At 35.9% G+C, this 22691-nt stretch overlaps 1 protein-coding gene across 12 annotated transcripts in view; it reads left to right on the plus strand.

Annotated features, from left to right (window-relative positions):
- Window positions 1-22691, plus strand: part of ANKRD28 (ankyrin repeat domain 28) — a 201453-nt gene that overhangs the window by 131141 nt on the left and 47621 nt on the right. For 6 of the 12 annotated variants that reach the window (XM_045791706.2, XM_045791704.2, XM_087870179.1 and 3 more), the window contains 4 exons: window positions 8416-8616; window positions 9951-10038; window positions 15052-15194; window positions 18287-18499. In XM_045791706.2, coding sequence (XP_045647662.1) covers window positions 8416-8616; window positions 9951-10038; window positions 15052-15194; window positions 18287-18499 — 645 coding nt within the window. Of the gene's footprint in view, window positions 1-2267; window positions 2339-5793; window positions 5907-8415; window positions 8617-9950; window positions 10039-15051; window positions 15195-18286; window positions 18500-22691 lie in introns of those variants that run through there. The other 6 variants (XM_045791700.2, XM_045791701.2, XM_045791702.2 and 3 more) reach the window with 2 other exon arrangements.

A 22691-nucleotide genomic window follows, 5' to 3' on the forward strand; every position in this document is an offset into this window, starting at 1 on the left:
CTTTCTTTTTCTTTCTTTCTTTCTTTCTTTAATAAGTGGTATTTCAATTTTATTTAGAAAACTTAAAATATATGTATTTAAACGTATGCGGTATATAGTGAAGTTGCCGTTCTACCCAAGTTCCGTCACCAGTTCTCATTGTACTCACCACCTACACAAATGCATAGGCAACCATTTTTATTGTTTTAGTGTTCCTTCAGGGTTTCCTTATGCATATAAAGGAAATATGAATACAGATATTTATACTTCCTCTCCCATTTTCTACATAAAATTAAAGAATATTACTCATCCAGTTCTCACTGCTTTTTTCACTTTTTATTTCTCAGATCTTTATGAGCACATAGATTCTTCTCATTTTTTGTGACAGCCACATTCCATTTCCTTGTTAGTTAACACCTGGAATCAGACTTAATGACCCTTCCCGTTTGCTTAAGACCCATTATCAGGCCTCATTTTTTTCCACCTTTGTCTGTCCAGAGTACCTATCTTTCCTAAGTGAGTCACTACCTTTAAGGCCTTAATGCCAGGATTTGCCCTTCTACTATGCACATAAACAGAAAATTGTAGAAAGGTACAAGGATTATGGAGAACCTTTAAAGTTCCAAGCAGATAAATGGGAGAATGAAAGAGCCAGAGCCTAGCTTCTATCTTGTCCCTTTATCATCTCTGAGGACTCCAATCTTCAACCTATACAAATGTTTGCAGTATCTACAGTTTACCTCTTACCAGAACAAATGATGACTTTATTGTGGTCTTGCAGTCCATGTTTTAACCATCTTGGTCTCCCAAGAGCCTAGCAGATAGTTGTTCATGTTTATTACATAAATATACCATTCTCTCTAGCTCTTTCTTTATTCTCCTGAGTCCTTTTCTTTCTCCCGAAGCCTGATTGAGCAATCACAAAAGCTCTCATATTGGTTCTTAATACTTCCAGTGTCCTCATTGTGGCTGCTCAGGAGTTCATTTACTCAGAATTTCAACTGTTACATTTGTGATAATTTTATACACCTGTATTTCATTTCATTTTGTCTCATGTTCAGGACTTTTAAATCTACTTCTAACATTATCTGTGTTGTATGTTTATTATGTTAACCTTTGTAACAAGGCATTAGAAAATCTGCTCTATAGATGAAGAAACTTTTGTTTGTAGGGATCACACAGCTTGTTAGAAACCCATATCTAGTAGCTATTAGAGCCATGACTTAGAGTCACTGTACTTGATTATTCCCTGGAACCTCACACGCAAAATATGGAATGCAAACATTAGGACATCTGAATCCTAGCCTTGTTTCTACTACACTGGACTTTGATGTTAAGCTATTCTCTGTACCTATGTTTCGTCATCTAGAAATTGAGGAGGTTGGACTAGATATCTAAAGCCACTTCTCACTAGCTAGTTGTGTTTCTGGATATAAATCTAGGGTTGCTTATAGGGTCGGACCCGTCACCAGTTTCTCTATACTTTTAAGAGCCAAGGCTGTTTCTCTCTACTTCGATATATACTGATCCTACAGTTTGGTTGCCGCTTCTGTTTGGGGTTTAGGTACCAAATCAGTGGATTTTATGTAGGCAATAGATTCCTCCCCCCCAAATTACATAATACACTTTTTTTGTCTTACTAAATATATTTATATTCTGTTAAGGATAATTTTTGTCCATTGACTCAATGATTTTTAACCGTATGTAGTTGATTTTTTAAAGAATTCTTTAAACCTTCAGGTATAACCCAGAAAGACACATGGGTTTGTTCGTTTCTTTCTTTCTCGATTTTTTTCCCTAAGTCTATAGCCACTGTATTCATTTTATACAGTAACTTTATAGTACTAATGCAATTTTAATCTGCATTGGAGAAATATAATAATATTGCCTTATAACATGATACATTCATTAGTAAAGAAATGTAATGAAGACTTTGTAATGGTCTGTGTTTTACATAGGAATATTCTTATTTATTTAAGTGAGTTTTTAAAGACACATTCTAAAGTGGGGTCTTATTTTTACTTTAATATGCTCTGTATAAAGGTGCTTTTCTAGCCTATATATAAAATAATGTTTCTCTTATTTTTAATAAAAAGAGCTAATACCTTATTGGATAGCTTTGTTTTGTAACTTAGTGGTAATTTATTAGCAGAAAGTATAAAAACTAAAGTACTACTTTTTCAATTGTTACTTATCCAATTTGGACTATATATAACTAATATTTCAGGAGATTTATTTAAAATATTTTATGCAAAATATTTCAATTTATTTTTTTCTTCTTGTTGCAGGAGCTAGAGTTAATGCCAAAGACAGCAAATGGTTGACACCTTTACACAGAGCAGTTGCATCTTGTAGTGAGGTATGAAATTTCTCTTAGTAAATATATTGTATATAAAAGCATTAAGTAGGCTTGCCTATGAGCCCATATTCAAATTCTGTGTTTTCAAAAGAAGGAAAAAGCAACTGAAAATACCTAGACTGGTTGTTTTACTTTAGAATTTGTACAGACCAAGTTAACTGTTCCTGTTTCTCTTTTGTGACTAAGTCCTCTTGGAGAGTCTGAAGTGCAGAGAATAGATAGAAAACCCTCCTTATATATGTCGTACAGGAGAGATTATTTTCTGTCCCTATAAAGTCCTCCTCAGTCTTTTCTCTCCTGGACATGCCGCAAAGGTTCTGCTAACCATGATCAAGAAATAATCTCAGCAGTATGTAACAGTTTATTGTAATATTGTTTAGTTACACTGAAATTAGCTTCAAAAACGTGACATGATCTCACATTTTACCAGTTCTAAATATACAACCTAAAAGTGTTAGGTGTCTTATGGGGAAGAACAGTTTCTTCTTATTTATAACCCTGTGTATGATTTGTTCTTCAAGATAATTGACATTTTTGGAGAACATTCATTTTTATGTTTTTCATATCTTCCAGTCCTCATGACATCCTTGTAGGATGGATATATGAAGAAATTGTAGTTAATGATTTGCCAGAAACCACTCAACTTTTGAGTAGCAGAGATGGAATGACCCTCTTCTTATTCTTTCTAAAATGTATTAGGTGCATTTTAGAAAAGCATTGTGCCCAAAGTCTTGTCTCTTCATTCTTCGTTATATTCTTCATCATGAACTATGTCTTGAACCCAGGATAAGTGAAGAGAAGTAGGGGCAGAGTGGTTGGGAAGGATTTCAAACCCTGCGATGTGACAGAGGCAGTGTTAGCTGTAGCCTCCTAGTTAGAAGGAGGAGGGATGGAACCGTGGGTGGTGTGCTGGAGCAGACATCTTACCTTGGATCTGGGTCTTTGGTGTGCTGTAGCTAGCTGTTGAAATGTGGAACTTGGATCTGGAGAAACTGGCTACTCTAGCTGTGTGATCTTAGGCGGGTCTGGGGATTATCATGAAAACTAAGACATTAACCAAAATACTTTGAACTCTGAAATTCCATGGGAATGTTAATTAAGTTTGTGGTTAGCCCTCTTGTAAAGAGTTTCTGTAAACAAGGGCAGTTAAGGAAGATAAACATTACTGTCTTTGGAACCTATTAGTAAGTTAGACCTATCCATTTTTTAGTATGACTCTTAGGAATATGATTATTAAAATTGGTGTTTTGTCAAATTAAGTCATAAGAAGGAACAGTTTGTATATTTATAGAGATTGTGAAACAGGCCAAAAATTCTTAAAGAAAATAATTAATGTTAGAGGAAGATGGCAGGTTCTTCCCAAAGACTTGAGAGCTGATTTTTTAACACTGTGTACTTAGCCTGAACTTGAGGGCAAGCGGTAGGTTAGGAAGCAGTGATCTTAAGAAGTTTCTTAAGTCTGCTAAAAATTACTGGGCTGTGTAGTATTACTCTTTTGCAGGAAACCTAGTCAAGATTATCAGTTTCACCCACGTTCTTTTAATTTTTTCTCTTGCATCCTGAGAGCAAAAGAGAGTTGTACTTAATTTCGTTTAATAAGAAAATATAGCCGCGGAGGGGTATGGAAAAGACAAAATTTTAAGCAGCTTTGGTTTATGTTTTTGAGATATCATGAGAGAAGTAAGCCCTACACAGGGTGATCAGAGTGACTGTTTTCTCAGTCCTCCGAGGCCTTTGGAGCTAACACCATTGTAGAGCATAATGGAGAAGTTAGTCCATCACACAGAGGATGCCTCAGGGCTAATTCTTTTACTGTTCCTAGGCTGAGAAAGGCTGCTTCTGGTTATATATCCTGAGCTCCTCCACTCTCCCTCAGTGACATGGCTTCTACACACCTTCTCATGGTGGCTGGCTGACTTGTTTCATCTCCACCAGTGATTTGTGACTTCCATTCTAGTGGAGTGTACAGATCAGCTCTCTGTAAATGCAGAGTATTCTTCTGAATAAATTGATTTCTGAGTGTTAGGGCTTTGTGTGTTTGTGTGTTTTGGTTTTCTTTGCTTGTTTTTTTAAGAAGCCACATTACACTGCTAGATCCTCTGGAAGATACACATTTACTTTTTTAACTTAACTCTCGGAATTACATTTTAGTTCTATCAGCACACTGAGTTTATATGATCACATGAGATATTAACAGTCCATCTAGCTATTGAAGTTTATTTGCAAATGTGTTAGCCCTTCTTTTTCCGCTGCCTGACTTCAAATCAATGGTTCTTGCTAAAAAGGCAGAGCCACAGACAGCCAGAGCTCTGCAGACTCATGTAAAGTGACCCTGAGCTATGATTAAATAATACTCTTTAGATAAAATTATCACCCCATATTTCATAATCCTATTAAAATCAGTGTTGTAGGATATTTTCTTAGCTGTTTTTCAAAGTCAAGGCACATGTGCAGTATTTCTTACACATGCATAGCGTCTAATGGAAAAATTGGGATTGAGGTTACTATTGGGATTGAGGTAATTATTTAGCATTAGTAAAACCATAGTGTACCCTTAATCCCTATATCATTTTCTGAATGCTTATAATGTGCTGATAATATGATCTAGAATTTTGTTAGGTTATGGCATCAGGCTCATTGATTTGTGATTTCCAGAAATTTGCCTATTTAGGGGCACCTGTGTGCCTCAGCCTGTTAGGTATCTGACTCTTGATTTCAGCTCAGGTCATGATCTCAGGGTTGTGAGATCGAGCCCTGGGTCGGGATCCACATTGGGTATGGAGCGTGCTTAAGATTCTCTTCTCCCTCCCCCCCCCCACAACTCTTGCATGCTCTCTCTAAAAAGAGAGAGAGAGAAATTCATCTCTTTGATTTCATTTAATGACTCCTGTCTGTAGATTTTTTTTTTCTGAATTTTCAAAGATAACTGCTGTTGTGATCTGACATACTGTTCTGAGTAATAAATGGTGGGTATATTAGTCAGTTTGGGTTGCCATAACAAAATATTATAGACTGGCTGGATTAAACAACAGAAATTTATTTTCTCATAGTCTGGAGGCTAGAAGTCCTGAATCAAGATCTAGCAGAGTCCCTTTCTGTTGAGGGCTCTCTTCTGGGCTTGCAAACTGCTACTTGTCACTGTGTCTTCACATGGTAAAGAGAAAGAGGGTATCTTTCTCTTCCTCTTCTTATCAGATTAGGTTGCCTCCGCCTCCCTCCCATCTCCTTTAACTTTACCTCCTAACGACACTATCTCCAAATACAGTTACACTGGGAGGTTAGGCTTCAACATGTGAATGGCGGGAGAACACAATTGGTCCATAGCAGTGAACCCATGGTTCCAAACTTTGCTCTCTGTTGATTTTAGGATCTTAGTAACTGTGTTGATAGCCTTTCTTAGGACCATCTTACCTTCCCTTACCTACCATTAACTGGATTTATTTTTGCTTTTCAGTGAAACAAAAGAATAGTTTTGATTTTTCTACTTCTTGCTAATGGAACATAAGTATTCTCCAGACTTTTCAGATTTAATGTATGCACTGTGAATTCCAGAGCGGGAATGAATAAGGCAAGCCTGGCATCTATAGTATGCTGTTCCTAATTTATCCAATTATAAATAATTCATTTTGTTTTTAATTATTTTCTAGTATATTCATCAACACACCAACTAACATTTCCGAGTGTAGTGTTAGTTTTATCCCCCAAGTCACAATATGCCCTTCTTGAGATGGAGAATCCTGAAAATGTGTTGTACCACTTCCTCTCTGCATCCTTTTCTCCATACTCCTTTTTTTAAATTGAAGTATAATTTACAGTAAATGCAAAGATATTGTGTGTAGTCTTGAGTTTTGACACATGTATCCACCCATGTAAACTTTTTCCCAATCAAGATATGGAAGATTTCTGTCACTCCAACAAGTTACCTCATGTCCCTTTCCAGGCAGTCTTCCTTGTCCCCAGAGGCATCCACCATTCTGATTTCTTCCACCATGGAATAATTTTCCTTATTCCAGAACTTTATAAAAATGGAATCATACAGTATGTACTCTTGTGTCTTAAATTTTTTGTTCAACTTAATATTTTTGAGAATCCTCCATATTGTGTACATTAATTGTTTATTCTTTTTAGTGATGAGGAGTATTTCATTGTATGATGTACAACGGTTTGCATTTCTGCTTTTTGGCTGTTATGAATAAAGCTACCATGGACATTCTTGGGTGGGTGGGTCTTTTTAAATTTCTCCTGGGGATAACTAGAGAGAAATGTGGGGTCTAGAGTAGGTCTCCATATATATTTTTCTTTGCTGGCTGACTTCCAGGTTGATAGATTACTGGGCATCTCTCTAGTCTTTTGTCAGTCTTGTTAAATACTTATGCTGTTTCCCATATTTCAAACAGTTCTGATTACTATTTATTTAAAAGGCTTAAAAAACTATGTGTGAATCACAGATAATAGTATTTTGTTTAGTCTTCCTTGCTACTTTACGTATTGATAGTTGCTTGGTGCTTTTGAACACTTTTCATGTTTGTTTGTTTGTTTTTAAGAAAACCAAGGGTCACTGGGGTTTCTGGGTGGCTTAGTTGGTTAAGAGTCCATCGCTTGTTTTGGCTCAGGTCATGATCTCAGGGTCCTGGGATGTAGCCACCTGGTCTCCATGCTCAGCAAGGAGTCTCCTTGAGGATTCTCTCTCCCTCTCCCTTTACCCCTCCTCCTGCTAGCTTGCACATGCTCTCTGTGTGTGTCTCTCTCTCAAATAAATAAAAATCTTTAAAAAAAAAAGAAAGAAAAAGGAAGGAAGGAGAAAGAAAGAAAGAAAGAAAGAAAGAAAGAAAGAAAGAAAGAAAGAAAGAGAAAGAAAGAAAGAAAGAAAACCAAGGGTCCATATTACTAGGCTTAGTTTTTGATTCTGGTGCTTTTCATTTCACGTGTAGTTCGTCATTCATCTGCCAAAGATAGGTTTATCACTGCAAGGAGAATTTTTTGCTAAGTTTAGTTCTGACTGTATTGCTTAGTGTAAATAGCATACTGGATTCCTTAGTATCTAGCCATGAGTCCAATTTATAGATGTGTTGTGAAATTTTCCTCATGCTCTGGGAAACAAATCCCTTTGGAAACTAAGCTTTTAAATTGCCATGTTAACATCAGCTTTCTCACCAGTTAGCATCACAGCATCTGTTTCTCTGTTTGTCTTTCTCTCTTTCTGTCTCTAATAAACTAGATACTAGTGATTTTTCAATTTGTAGAATATAATGTATACTAATTTGGCAGATTGTATGCTTTACATTTTTATATATTTAATTGCAAAACAATCTATTCCTTAAAACTATTGAAAGTTTAATCGTATCTTGTTATCTAGAAGAACAAGAGAAGTAATGAATGTTTTTTGTTTCTTATTTTTTTTAGAGATAGCATAGGTAGGTGGAGGGGCACAGGGAAAGAGAGAGGGAGAGAATCCTTAAGCAGACTCCCTGCTGAGTGCAGAGCCTGACACAGGGCTCCATCTCCCAACCCTGAGATCATGACCTGAGCCAAAATCAAGAGTCAGACACTTAACCGAATGATCCACCTAGGCGCCCCTGTAATGAGTGTTTTTAAAGAATATTTGTCAGTATTTGTTCTTGCACATTTTAATCTTGTTATGCCTTTAATAGGACAGAAAAAGGGAATGTTTTATCTTGGTGCATCTTGTAATGGCTCTGAGTAGTACTGCCTTTAGTTTAAAATATTTTGTTTTCTTGGGTAAATTCCTACCTATTTATAGCAGGTTCTACGAGACTTTTTATTTCCTCAGGAAATATTAGTTCCTAAATATATATATACAGTTTCTAAAACTGTTAACTCGGGGTGCTTGGGTGGCTCAGTCAGTTAAGCATCTGCCTTCAGCTCAGGTCATGATCCCAGGGTCCTGGGATCAATTCCCACGTCAGGCTCTTTGCTCAGCAGGGAGCCTGCTTCTCCCTCTGCTTGCTTGTGTTCTTTTTCTCTGTCTCTGACAAACAAATAAAATCTTTTAAAAAAGTAAAAACAAAACTGTTAACTCCTTTGTCTTTTTTAACTTTTATCTTCATATGTTTCAGGAAGCAGTGCAGGTACTTTTGAAGCATTCTGCAGATGTTAATGCTCGAGACAAAAATTGGCAAACCCCTTTACACATAGCTGCTGCTAATAAAGCTGTAAAGTGCGCTGAAGCTTTGGTACCTCTTCTGAGTAATGTAAACGTGTCTGATAGAGCGGGGAGGACTGCATTACATCATGCAGCTTTTAGTGGACATAGTGAGGTAGGTGTTCAATTAGACAGTGATTCTCTCTCCTTACATCCTGTCACTCCCCACCCTGATTATTAATGAACTTACCCTTTTTAGCCATTCAGTTCATGGTAATAGCAAAAAAAAAACCAGGAAATCTTTCTTGTTTGTTTTTGTCTAATTTTGCCTTTAGCGAATCCTCAGACTTCTTTTCATGATAAAATTCATGATATAAATTTCTCAGATTAAGAAGTTTACTTATCAGATATAGCCCATGCACTGGAATTTCATGGTCAACCTGGGGAGACAAAGGAGAACACTGCCAACTATATACACAATGTGAAAAGTTATGTTCTGTTGTTGTGGAAAAAATAATCCAGAAAGAGCAGTTTCATAGTGCTCCAGAAAGATAGTAACAAAGGAAGGCAGAGTTTGGAAAAGATTTTCTTATAGTTTATTATCAACATTTAGTAAAAAATTCTTTGGTTAACAGACCATCAAAAGAAAAAAATTTAAGAAAATTAATATTTAGTTACCTTATACAGTAAGCATTGCCTAACGTTAGATGTTGTCATGGCAAAGAGTGGGGTTTATGTGAACATAGAAGGCTTAGGAAAGAAGAAAACAGAGTCACAAGAACCTTTGAGGACATGTTGTCCAGTCCTTCATTTTTGTTGCAGGCACAGAAACTCAAAGACGTAAGGTGACATTCCCAAGATTCCATGGCTTAGAGCTAGTGGCTGCAGTGTTGTTTTCACTATTCCTCTGTTTTTTGCAACATAAAGAATCCTTGCCTTCATTGCAGTTAAGGTCACAGATGTGTCCCTTTTTTGAAACATGGAGGGCCCTTTCCCATGGGGAAACTATTGTAACTATGGTTAGATGGAATAGAAATACTGTTCTTGGTACATTATGATGTAAGCAGACTGTGTGCAGTGACCTTCAGATCTAATCATAGATAGTACATTTGTGTTTGAATTAAATTTAAGACATTTCTGGGATAAGAATGCACTTTACATTTTAAAAACACCTTGGGCTATTAAAAGAAAGAAACCTGTTGTTAAATATTCCTCCTTTAGACCTTCCAGATTTGCACCTCATTGTTCATAAAGTCTCAGGACACAAAGTAGCATCTTTAAAAGATACTGATACCCAACTTCAGTAACACCCATTGTGAATCCTTTTTTCGTATTTTGTTCTGTTATTTATTAAATTATGTTGAAGGGTCTTCGGGGTTTAGTCTAGCTCCTTCCTTTCCAAAGTTGTAGAAATTCAGTGCCAGAGAGATTGAGATGAGTAGTCAGCATAAGGGATATTCATAAATAGTTCTACTTCTGAATCTTGATGAAACTTTATTTTTATTACAGATGGTCAAACTGCTCCTGTCTAGAGGTGCCAATATTAATGCTTTCGACAAGAAAGATAGACGAGCTATTCATTGGGCAGCATATATGGGTATGTACATTTTAAATTTCACTTTCTGACATTACATATTCAGGAAGATTTGTATGTTTTAGTTCTTGCTTTTGGTATAACATCTGTTTTTTTAGGATAGTGGGAAGTTACACCATATCTAAATTTGCTGCCCAAGTGGAACCAGCCTGGTAGTGGGAGAGGTTTGCCAGAATAGGAGTGTGTTGGGTCCTCTTCTCCTAAAAGCTGATTGAAAATAATTCTGTTTACCTTTAAAGGGAGGGACACCCTAGACACAAGTCTGGGAAGCATAATTTAAGTTGGTGTTTACTTAAAGCCCATTCTTATATCCGTCCTTGTTTTTATGGGAATATTAAGGTAGAAGTTTTGAAGATGCTTTAGGAATCCTATTATTTTGGGCCACCGCTGGGTTGAATAGGCATCATTGTGTTTGATTTCTACAACAGTAATTTCACAGAAAGAAACTAAGGCTTAGAGTATAGGTTTTTCTGCTATAACATGATATATATGTTCTTGAAAAATCTTAGGATTCGCAAAATTGCACTCTAAAACTAACAGAGCTCATGGGAAAACAGTCTTGGGGTAGATCACCCAAAACCATGTGACTTTGTGACCAGAGCACTAACAAAAACATTAATTGGTTCTTGAGGTGACTTGGACAGCCAGAGAGCAGGCAGATCTTGAGCTTACCTCAGGATATTTTTAAGTGCACAAAAAGAGCAGAGTAGAAATGCTGGCTTGTGCTCAGACCATGCATGTAGAAGTGTATCTCTAAGCATATGGAGGAAGTACAACCTGCCATGAACCTTGCAGGTCTTACAAGGCCAGGGTTGTACCTCTGGGAGACGTGCATATAGACCTTCATTTTTTAAGTTTTTTCAAAATAAAACTGAAAGAACAATTCCTCCCTTTGCAGCCATGGAGCCTCAGAGTTTTTTTTTCTCCCCTGCTTCTGCTATTCTGGCTCCTCTGGCTTGAGAAAAATCGCATATGGTCTGACCTCTCCTGTGTAATACTGGAGCCGTTCCCTGATTTACCACTCGTACTACGTGATTACAAAGACATCTAACTAGCCACCCTTATAGGCATAACTTATCCTCAGTACTCCCTGCTCTTAGTTTTGCTTTTTCTTGTTTCTCACATAAAAATGAAAGATTAAAGGAAAATTTGATGGAAGATTATTAATTTTTAAAACTATATAAAATTGTAAAATATGCTAGTGGGAGAAAATAAATGCACTCAAACCAGTTATGTAGATAACCCAAGGTCCAGGAAAATTTTTTGCCTGTAGTAGAAAAAAACAAAAGCAGAATCCATATTGAATTGCAAGTCTGACCTTTAACATGAGTGTAAAGGAATATAAAAAATAAAGGTTCCTTAAAGTTAATATCTTTGTCAGATGTCCCTGTTTTGAAAGCCAAAAGCTGAACATTTTAGGCTTTTGATGTTTCTGTCACACCAAAGTATTTTGCCTCTAATTATATCATGGGCAATTTTCTTCTGTTACTTGGAGGTAAACATCCAGAAGCAAGTCTCCTGTAGCATCCTAAAGTCCCCTCCTCACAGCCAGTACATTTGTCATATTTTAAGTCTTGGGGACTTTTCGGAATATTGTAGTGTACCTTATCCTTCCAGACAGTTCAGGAGCAGCTGATCTGCATGATTTAAAACTGTACACCTTATATTAAAGGGTTTAAACTCGAAACATAATGCATCAGGCCTTTTACCTCCAAAGAATTAAGACTTAACTACGCAGCTGTTTTCATGAAATTGAAGGCCAGAGGATTTTGTGGGTTGCTTCTAATTGAGCTCCTGGAAGAGCCAGGTGTGTATTTATCAGAAGCCCTCCTCAGATGGCTTTGTTTTTCGTGATGCACTAAGTGTCGCTTTTTCAGGACAGTTGTGGATTAAAAAAGATATTCTGTGTTTCTTGGACCTTATTTAATTTTTGAGTATGAACATTGAGGGATTTATAATTCTTTCCTTATCTCTTTCAGCATGGAAAAAGAGCAGTATTGACACATTGCTTCTAAAACTGTTCCACTATTCTAAGCATTCAGGATTAAAGAGAGCTAACCATGTAAAAGTAGGGAGCAGTTGACTGATCAGTAGACAAGCCAGAAGTCCAGGTCATTGTCCCCTCTAGGTTATATTCGGAGAATCTGTCAATATTAGTGCAAGAGACATTAAAATTACATGGAGTCTTATACTTCATTTCTCACAAACTTCCTTATTTGCCCTGGCCTTCTGTCCCCTGATTGAAGCTCCCCTTACTTTTCTGATAGGCTCATTTGTCCTTATGCTGTTACTGAATTATCTGTCAGTGGTTCACAGCGACACCTCTATCCCCGAAGAGTTGATCATTTCCTCCTCCCTACCCCATGTTTGCTCTGACCATGAACCTCTGTTAAGATCGCTTTTACACATTCATCTTTTCTGTGGCTTTCAGTACTTTTGGCAATATTCAGCCAAGTTCTACCTCCAGTCACCTTACCATGATGACTTTGACATAGAAGGTGCTGAATAAATATTAATTATCTTGATTTAGCAACTCATGTTATTTCTTCTTAAAGCAGTGCCTAATTTGAATAAATGTGAAATGGTATTTTTTTTTCTCCTTTCCTTTTTGTAAAAACTTACAAATTCTGAACACAGCTCATTTTACTTTTTTTTTTTACATGTTCGTGAAGAAAAAAAAAAAGGTAGGGAATTTTCCAAGTAAAATTATGTATGCTATGCATGTCTAATGGATATCATTTTCTAAAACTACACCTAGATGAATTAAATGAAATCTAGCCCTCTTGGTAGCGTCAGTCTATAAATTAACAAGGAAGACACATACTTGTTCTGGCCAGGGTCCACCTGGGTAGAACATTATCATTTATTTCATTCTAGAGCTTTCTTCCCTTTTTTCTTTTAAATAAGTCACCCCCAAACTGGGTGTGTAGAAGCCTCCTTTTTCATTTTCAGTGGGCCAATAAAGGAATTAATCCATATTTCTGAAATGTGCTTGAATAAATATTTGTCAGTTTTAAGATTGTAAATTTGCCTATGCATAGCCCCTTTCTAAATAAAGTTTTATTGGTATTAGGAAAAATTCATACTTCCTGGAATCTACTAGTTTATACGCACAATTAATGTGATCTGTGTCATTTACTTAGAATGATGTATTGGTTTTGAACTGTTTTTCCATTAAGTTTGTATTATGAGTCTTCTAGTCTTAAGCATCAAGAGAACTTTGTTTCTTTTTGACATATTAGTGAATAATATGCATTGCCCAGTTGAAAAGCTATATTGATGTGTGAGCCCCCTGGGTACTGATTTTCACTGCATTACAATAAATGCAAGTAGCTATCTTTCTAGAGCCATAGATCAGAGAGTAATGTGTAGTGAGTGATCTTTTGTATCAGTTAATACTCTTACATGGTAATTATGTGTGATTTGGCACCTAATGATTTGATAGATATTCCTTTGGTTTTTTTCCTAAAGATATAATAGATATTTCTTAATGAAATGGGGAAAAAATAGCTGAAAGTATCCACTTTAATTGGTAATTTACATATAAACAACAAAATCTACTTGATTCTTTGTGTATCTTGTATACTGGCTTAATTTTGTTAAGGGAGAGGGGCCTATTTTGAGAGCCTCATTTTTATAGTTATTAACTTTATATACTCATTCCCTATAAGGGATATTAAAAAATGATGTCATAAACAATTTATTTAATGTAACAAATACTTATTGGGTGCCTATTTTGTATATAACAGTCTTCTCAGCCCTGTGGAATATACGAGGAAGTAGAACATAAGAGCATATATTTGCTTTTGAAGATACGTATTTGGGAAGTTAATACATAAAAGCAATTTGGGGCAATTAAATAATGATTCAAGTTTAAGAACCATCAGAAGGTATTACGTACTTATCAGATAGGTATATGGTGCTTTTGGCTTATAAGACTTCTAAGAAAGAGAGATGACAGATTTGATTGGGGAAGATGGGAACTGATGTGGACCTTGAAGGATTAGGAGCAATGCTTGCAAAGAGACATCCAAGCAAAATGTGCCACGCAATGAAGGAATCCCATGAACAAAGGCGCAGAGGCGGGAAGCATTATGGAAGAAGGAGAAAGCAGTGTATAATCTGATAAAGACCAAGGAGATATAAAAGGAGAATTGTGGTTCTCCCACCTTTTGGATACATGTCCCCCTTCCTGGCGTCCTTGTATGGTATAGTGGGGCCTGGGACTAGTTCTGACTAGTGAATTGAAAGCAACATCACCTCTGGCCAGAGCATTTAATTGCTGATTTGAGGTTCTATATAGTCTATTCCTCCTTTTGGCACAGTGACTGGCCACATTCAAGATAGTGTCAGCTGTATGAGCCTGTGTTGTGTCCTTGAGTGACTTAGCAGACCCCTCTTGCCAAGCTGTCATAGTGTTGATGAGAAATAAAATGCTAGTTAAGCCACTGAAATTTAGGAATTGATTGTTAACCATAGCACGTATAGCCCTATCCTGATTGATATAAAGGTGAATAGCAAACTAAGTTGGTTAAGGACATCTGGTGGAAATAATAAGGGAAAAGAAGTTTTTAACCACATGTTCTAAAAACCTAACATTTTTAAGAAACAAGTCCCAGTCACTCCCAGATTTTCAAGTAGAAGATTCCACAAAGGCAGATAAATGTAAACTGATGTGTTACATTAGATATAAAATGCTAATTTCAGAACTTGAGAATGTATTAAAACAGTCTTGAAAACAATAAGATCTAGACGAAAAGAGAGTTATCTATAAGATCACTGGATAAAATAATCAAATATATTGTTTTCAGTTAGTTACCTGTATCAACATTTATTAAAATTACCTGAATTCTTATTTTTTTCTTCTCTCCTTTCTCTGGTTATAAATTGATTTATTGGTGACTTATGCATTATTTAGGTAATTTGCATTTTTACCTCTTTTTAAAAGATATCCTGATTATATTTTATATTTTCCTTTACTCATCTGTTTTTTCTCCCTCATAAACACATTTTTAGGTCACATTGAAGTAGTGAAATTACTTGTGGCACATGGAGCTGAAGTGACATGCAAGGATAAGAAGTCTTACACCCCCCTTCATGCAGCAGCCTCTAGTGGAATGATCAGCGTAGTCAAGTACCTTCTGGATCTTGGAGTTGATGTAGGTATATAGATTGAGCAGTATAAATGAAGGAGGCATTTTATGTGTTTGTGATTTCATTGCTGGCAGAAGTTATTTCAAATTTTAAAGATAATTTTATATAATAATATTTTTGCCTTTCAATTACATACTTGTAGTCCTCTACATAATATATAGTGCGCTAATATCTGATCATGTATTTAGTCAAAATATATTAAGAGGTAAAGGATATTTCAAGTGTGAATGAATGAGACAAGTTTTTCTTCTTTATCACTATCCAAGCCCTGTAGCTCCATTTTAGCTGATCAGACATACTTGGGTTATTTTTCCTAAGTTGCTAGGTCACGGTTAGTCTTATTTGCTCAATCTAATACTCACTTTAAATGACTATAACAGTTCGCGTTGCAGGATATTGGCAAGAGCTAGGCAGGAAAACCAGAGGCTTCTTGCCCATCAACTGTAAGTGTTCCTTACTGTATAAATTTGTTTGGTTAGGAGGGTTGCTGCTTTATATTTGATTCCTGAATTGAGATAGCTAAGAATACCTGTCACTTTCACAAGTCATCCTTTAAGCACTTGTGCTTTTATGCCCCTCTTAGTATATTTATTCTTATTTTAGGTACAGTTCTGACAGACTCATCTGGTTCTTCAAAACAGATTAAAAAGAGTAAATTAGAAGGAGAGAGGATTAGGCTCTGCTAGAGGGAGGGCTGTAGATCAGCTGCAAAAACAAACAAAAAGGTAGGTAGTAGCCTGATTGAATAAAGAATGTAGGGCGGAATTGTAGAGGTCAATAAACTCTTAATTTAAGAATTATATGACCCACTTTGCCTAAAGCAAACAAGTAGTTACTGAAAATGTCGGGATTGTGAGATGTTGTAAAAATCCAAACACGTAGTTGGGGAGGGTCTTGTAGAGTGCAAATAGATAGAAGTTTTATTTCTCAGCAGTTCTCTAGCTCTGTTTCACCAGAGTAGCATAATGCCTTACAGTACCCCTGATCTAGATAAATGAGGCATCTTTGTTTTTTGACTACTGTTTCGCATCCATTCTGGTGCGGTTTTTTAAATTTGTGTTGACAGTAAAGTAACATTTGTAAACTGTGGTGACAGAGTGTTCTTTGGAATAAGTGGTCAGACTTAGAGCCGTTTAGTGACATGTGGCCTCCAATTGCACTTATTAGTTTCCCGGGGCTTCCATATCAAATTACTATAAAGTGAGTGACTTAAAACAACAAAGTTAATCTCTCAAAGTTTCTGGAGACTCTGAGGGAGAATCTTTTCCATGTCTCCTAGCTTTTCGTGATGAAATGTAGGTACTTTGACTAAAATTAAGTGTTATTTTTTCACTTTCTCCAATTTCTGTTACCAGGGATTTCAGGAAAAAAAAAATTTTAAATACAGTTGTGATAAGTTGGGGCAACTGCAGAGTTAGAGGGTACAGTCTCCAAACAAGACTACCCTTACTTCTGATCAACTACAAGTTTGGGGCATTCCCCAAACCCACCTTCAGGTTTGATAAGTCACTAGAAGGATTCAAAAAACTCACTGAAGGGGCGCTAGGTGGTTCAGTCAGTTAAGTGTCCGACTCTTTATTTTGGCTCAGGTCTTGATCAAAGGTTGTGAGTTAAAGCCCCACATTGTCCCCATGCTGGGCAGGGAGCCTACTTTAAAAAAAAAAAAACACCTCACTGACAACTATTATACTCATGGTTTATTATACAAAAAAGATACGAATAAGATCAGCCAAAGGAAGAGACACATAGGGCAGAGTTCAGGAGTATTCTAAACAGAAAGCATTCATTGTTCTCTCCCCATGGAGTTAGGACTCCTTACTCTCCTAGCATCAGCATGTGACAGTATGCACATAGTATTGCCAAACAAGAAAGCTCATCTGAGCTTTGTTTTCAAAGTTTGTATTGGGGCTCCTTTACATAGGTGTGATTGATTTATTTTTAATTTATTTTTTTAAATTTTTATTTATTTTTTAAGATTTTATTTGAGAAAGAGAATGAGCAAGAGAGAGAGAGAGAGAACACAAGCAGGGGCAGAGGGAGAGGGAGAAGCAGACTCCCCACTGAGCCAGTGAGCCTAGTGTGGGGCTCGATCCCAGGACCCTGGGATCATGACCTGAGCCGAAGGTAGATGCTTAACTGACTGAACCACCCAGGCTCCCCAGAGGTGTGACTGATTGATCACTTGCCCACATGGTTGATTTCAGTCTCCAAGTCCACTGATAACTGAGGGCTCCAAAGCCTGCACCCCTAAATCACATGGTTGGTTTATGTGGCGTTGGCACATTCTACCTGCAGACCATTGGCTATGGCCAGTCCTACTCCAAGATCCAGTGTAGCCAGCTCCCACCCTAAACAAGGACACTCCTATCAAATATGCCATATATTACCCCCCAGAAGACAAGGGCAAGGGCCAGACATCTCTTTGGGCAAAGGTCACATTCTTTATGCAAAAGTCATGTAAACTTTAAAGTATTCACCCGTATTATTTATTAGAAACAGAATTAAAAGAGAAACTTGCTCAAGAATTATTTCTCAGTATGGAGAGCACATTCGTTTTGGTAAAATGTTAACATGTAAGTCTGGAAAATATCTAGAGCCCAACTTTTTTGAAAAATGAAATAGAAAAAGTTGCCACTCATTTTTTTAAAATCCTGACCTTTATTTCATTTTGTCACTGCAAATGTAAAGGCTGAAAATAAGGATGTTATTCAGTACATCTCAGAATTTTCAGTTTGTGTTCATTTGTCATGATTCTTAATTCTTATAGCTACCTTACTTTGAAGACTTTAAAAATACATTATTTTGTTTTCATTTTCTTAAAATTTCTGTCTTGGAATCATTCAGTTTTGTCATGAAGTAGACATTGCATGTGTAAATTATATTCCCTGAATGTACAAAATCTATTTGACACCAAAATGCTGTTGTTAATGTTCACTATTTTAAAAGAACTTGAGAATTATAAGCCTTATTTGTGTCTTTAGCCCTGTTTCTCACTTTAATAGCTTGATTGCAACCACAACATCGCTAAAATAACTCTCATTCTTATAGCAAGTAGCAAGACTACTTTAACATTGAGATTTTTTTTTTCTTCCAATAGATGAATGAACCAAATGCCTATGGGAATACACCTCTTCATGTAGCCTGCTATAATGGACAAGACGTTGTAGTGAATGAACTTATAGACTGTGGTGCTAATGTAAATCAAAAGAATGAAAAAGGATTTACTCCCTTGCACTTTGCTGCTGCATCAACACATGGAGCATTGTGTTTAGAGCTTCTAGTAGGCAATGGGGCCGATGTCAATATGAAGGTATGAAATAAAATTAGAATCCATACTGTAGTGTTTAGGAGTGTGCTGTTTAAAACAGTATCAGTGGGGCGCCTGGGTGGCTCAGTCGTTAAGCTTCTGCCTTCAGCTCAGGGCGTGATCCCGGAGTCCTGGGATCGAGCCCCACATCAGACTCCTCTGCTGGGAGCCTGCTTCTTCCTCTTGCACTCCCCCTGCTTAGGTTCCCTCTCTCCCTAGCTCTCTCTCTGTCAAATAAATAAATAAAATCTTTAAAAAAATAAAAAATAAAAATAATAAAAAATAAATAAAAAAATAATAAACAAACAAATAAACAAACAGTATCAGTAACAAATACCATTCAGCAGTAAAAAGGAACAAATTACTGATAGACATAAGAACACAGGTGAATCTTAAAAAGCCTTACATGGGGCGCCTGACTCAGTTGTTAAGCGTCTGCCTTCGGCTCGGTCATGATCCCAGGGTCCTGGGATCGAGCCCCTGCTCAGCGGGGAAACTGCTTCTCCCACTCCCCCTGGCTGCCACTCCCTCTGCTTGTGCTCTCTCACTCTGTCAAATAAATAAAATCTTTAAAAAAAAAAAAGCCATACACAAGAATATAGATATTATTCTCATTTATATAAGGTTCTAGAACAGATGAAATTCCGTTTCTATGGAGTTCCAGATTCTGTAGTTAAACAAAAAAACAGTTGACTCTGTGAGGAGGGATTGATGAAAGGAGGGATGTAGGAGAACTTTCTGGGGTGTTGGTAATATTCTGTATTTTGACAGGCATTGTGTTATATAAATAAGCATTTGTCAAAACTCATGAAGTGGTACATTTAAGATTTGACACTTCATTGCGTGTAAATTTTCCCTTAGGAGGTAACAAACCAAACTGATGTTGAACCCTAATGTTTAGAGATAGTATGTAGTCATATCTGCAACTTTTGAAAAACATCTACTAATTGGGTGGATGGCTGGATAGAAAGATTGATACATTATGATGTGTGTATGGTATAATGCTAGTGATAGAATCCAGATGGTATGTATATGGGTGTTCATGGTAATCTTCCAACTTTTCTGTTTTAAAGCCTTTTTCAATTTTATAAAAATTGAAAGACTGCTATCAATGTGTTACATATAAGGAATAGTTGTTTTTTTGTTTTTTTGCTTACATTCACTTTCAGGAATGAGCATTTGAATTTTAGAAATATGTGAAAATTCTGGAACCAAAATAAATGTACTTTCACTATATAATTCTGTGAAAAAGCACATGCAGCCACAGTTTTGAATACTACTTTATAATGTATAATCATCATTTTGATTTTTCCAAGGTGCTTTCACTGATTGTTTCTGTATTAATTCATCAATTCATTCTTTATTTGCCAGTCTATATCTTGTGTTATAAAGAGAAGAAAACCACAAATAAAATTGAACTGTTTAGGATCAGTAAAAACATTTAACCTTAAAATGTGTTTTTCAGAGCTTTAAATCTTAAGATTTCAGTTTCTTTTGTGGGTATCATGAGCCAGTCTTCAGATTGGTAGAGAAAGGAGTCCAAACTTTAGAGAGACCTTTAGTGATGCCACTGACCCTGTCTGATAGCTTTAGTAGCAGCGAGTCCATTTATGATTAGGTCATTGCTTTAAATTGCCTTCTTTCAGCGACAGGAAGAATTTATAGTTATCACACCCAAGGAAGGAAAGGACATGATGTATCATAAAGAACTCCTATTACATGATTATGTTTAAATGCCTTTTCTAAGAAAATACATTTAAAGCTTCCAGTTCTCAGTCAGATCACCTACTAAAGTTTATTTTTTAATAGTTTAAATAATTAATAAAAATTTATTGATAACAAATTTGAACTCCTCAGTTTGATTTAAAGAATTCCTGCTGTTTGGATAATCAGGGAGTAGAACAATATCTAAACTCTTGTGCAGAAAGAAATTTGTTACTTGTTTCCTCAAAGGCCTAGTAATATTTTTTAATGAAGATTAGATCTTAACATTTCTCAAAAGATCACAACCAATTTTTTTTAGTTTCTATGAGACCTGTTTATGATCAAGTGACTGTAATTAAGTCATCATTGTGTGTTAAATATTAAGTATCGTGGCTTACCTATATCACTAGCTGTGACACATGTTTTAGTTTCTGTAGTGCTGTCTTTAAGGGGTAAAAATTAGGCTTTTATTTATTTTATACAGTGCCATTTAGACATGAATATTTAATATAATTTGATGATAGATCATTTGATTCATATGTGATTGCCTACATAGCTGACTCCAGTGGCTAAGTAGATTTGAAGCAACAAGCCAATGATGTTGGTTTAGAAATAGATTTCCTAAAAAGTTGCCTTAATCTTGCCTGGGAATGTATGACATCCCATTTACATGCAGTTGTCCAATTGTCTTACAGCCAAGTTCCTTTGGAACACAGTTCCCATGCTGTTAATGACTTCTAAGGTACCTTCCAGCTCTGAAATTATATAAAAATTATTAATAACTCTGTTTTTAACCAGTAAGAATATATAGTCACTCAAGAATATATCTTCATTCCTGACACCTGTATTTCCTATATTTATCAGATCAGTGGCTATCAAATTGTTGCTTGATTAAGGAGCTAATAAGGCTTTGACACTTGCCTTATATCATAAAAAAAAATTATACTTGTAACCGTCATGTTCTCCTTATCAAGTCATCTCTTTCTCCTTGCTTCATGTTTTTTTCTACGTCATTCTCCATTTTGGTGTTTCTGTCCCTGATCAAGTTGTGGATGACTAGAAATTGGAATGTGAATTTAGGCTTGAAATTACTCAGTTATTTATTTATAGGTTTTTAAATTGGCTGTCTTACAAAGTACCACATAGAGATAAAGTGAATGAAGTTTAAAAAGTCTGGTTTTTATAACCTTGCTTATTAACATGAGCCCTGCTGCATTGATTGTATCACTTAAATGCACGTCTTTTCCCACTTTATCTTATTCTTCTTAAGAATAAATTTTGGTCAGATAAAATACCCCAAATGATTTGATTTAAAATTTAAACATAAAAAGTAATGTGCGTGGCTTACTTGTTGTTGCTATGTATGGTCACCTGTGAAACCAACTCTTAGAATTTTGGTGGATCTTTACTTTTTGTTTGAAATTCCTAATTTGATCTAAAATTAATTAAGGTGACTTAAATATCTAGCCATTCTCTCTGCAATTCAGAGAGAAATAAATGTGCTCTTCCCCCTTCTAACATGTCTTAAAGTGGACTTTTCAGTTGGTATTCTGAATCTTTTGGGGTTTGGGGTTTTTTTTTTTTAGTATATTTGGAATACTTTTTATAATCAGTAAGTATGTAGAAGGCAAAAATGTTAATCCAGAGCCACTTACAGGACTTCACTTACTAGCTATGAGACCTGGTTACATTTCTTAACCCCTTGGCCTATAACATAGGGTCAATAATACATATGTCTTAGGGTTTTGAGAAGCAAATGACTAATATATATGAAGTGTTTTAAAACTGGTTGAAACATAGTGCTTACTATGTATATAAATGTTAGCTATAATTTCACATTTCATCATTTTATGAAATTTATGAAATTTATCAAATTTATATTACAGTTTAGTTTTTATTTTTACTTTTTTTTGGTAAGGTAAAAGATTAACATTAAAAAATCAAGATATGTTAAATAGGGAACATTTTGAAAAAACATTACAAACTGGAATCCCTTTATTAAAGTGCTTTTGTGCTTTTTGTTTTGTTTTTTTCTGGTCGAAAGTACAACTGGTACCTAGATAAAAATACCAAATACGGTAATAGACTGTAACAGACACTGGTATATATCATATGGGTGTTTTACAAAGATTAGTATGTATATTCTATACAGCAGACCAGTTGAGAAATGAAGGCTCAAGAAGATAGACCGCTTCTCCTAATTCTTGCTGTGCTAACTGGCAAAACCGGGACTCAGCTCAGGTCATTCTGACTCCAGAGCCTACCTTGTTTGTTCACTTGGGTTGGTTTGGTTTGGTTTGGTTTGGTTTGGTTTGGTTTCCCTCCTGTGTACTCATTGCTTCCAAAGGTTTGAAAATTCTTTGAGATAAATTGCCAATTGGATAGTTTTTTTGCTTGAAAAAAATTAATGTAAAGTTATAGAATCAAATATATCAATAGGTAATTATGAAGTTTGTCTAACACTCCACTATAATAATGACAAGAGAATTTC

Source organism: Ursus americanus, chromosome 20, assembly GCF_024610735.1.
Source record: "Ursus americanus isolate L20-20 chromosome 20, mUrsAme1.1.p, whole genome shotgun sequence".
NCBI lineage: Eukaryota > Metazoa > Chordata > Mammalia > Carnivora > Ursidae > Ursus > Ursus americanus.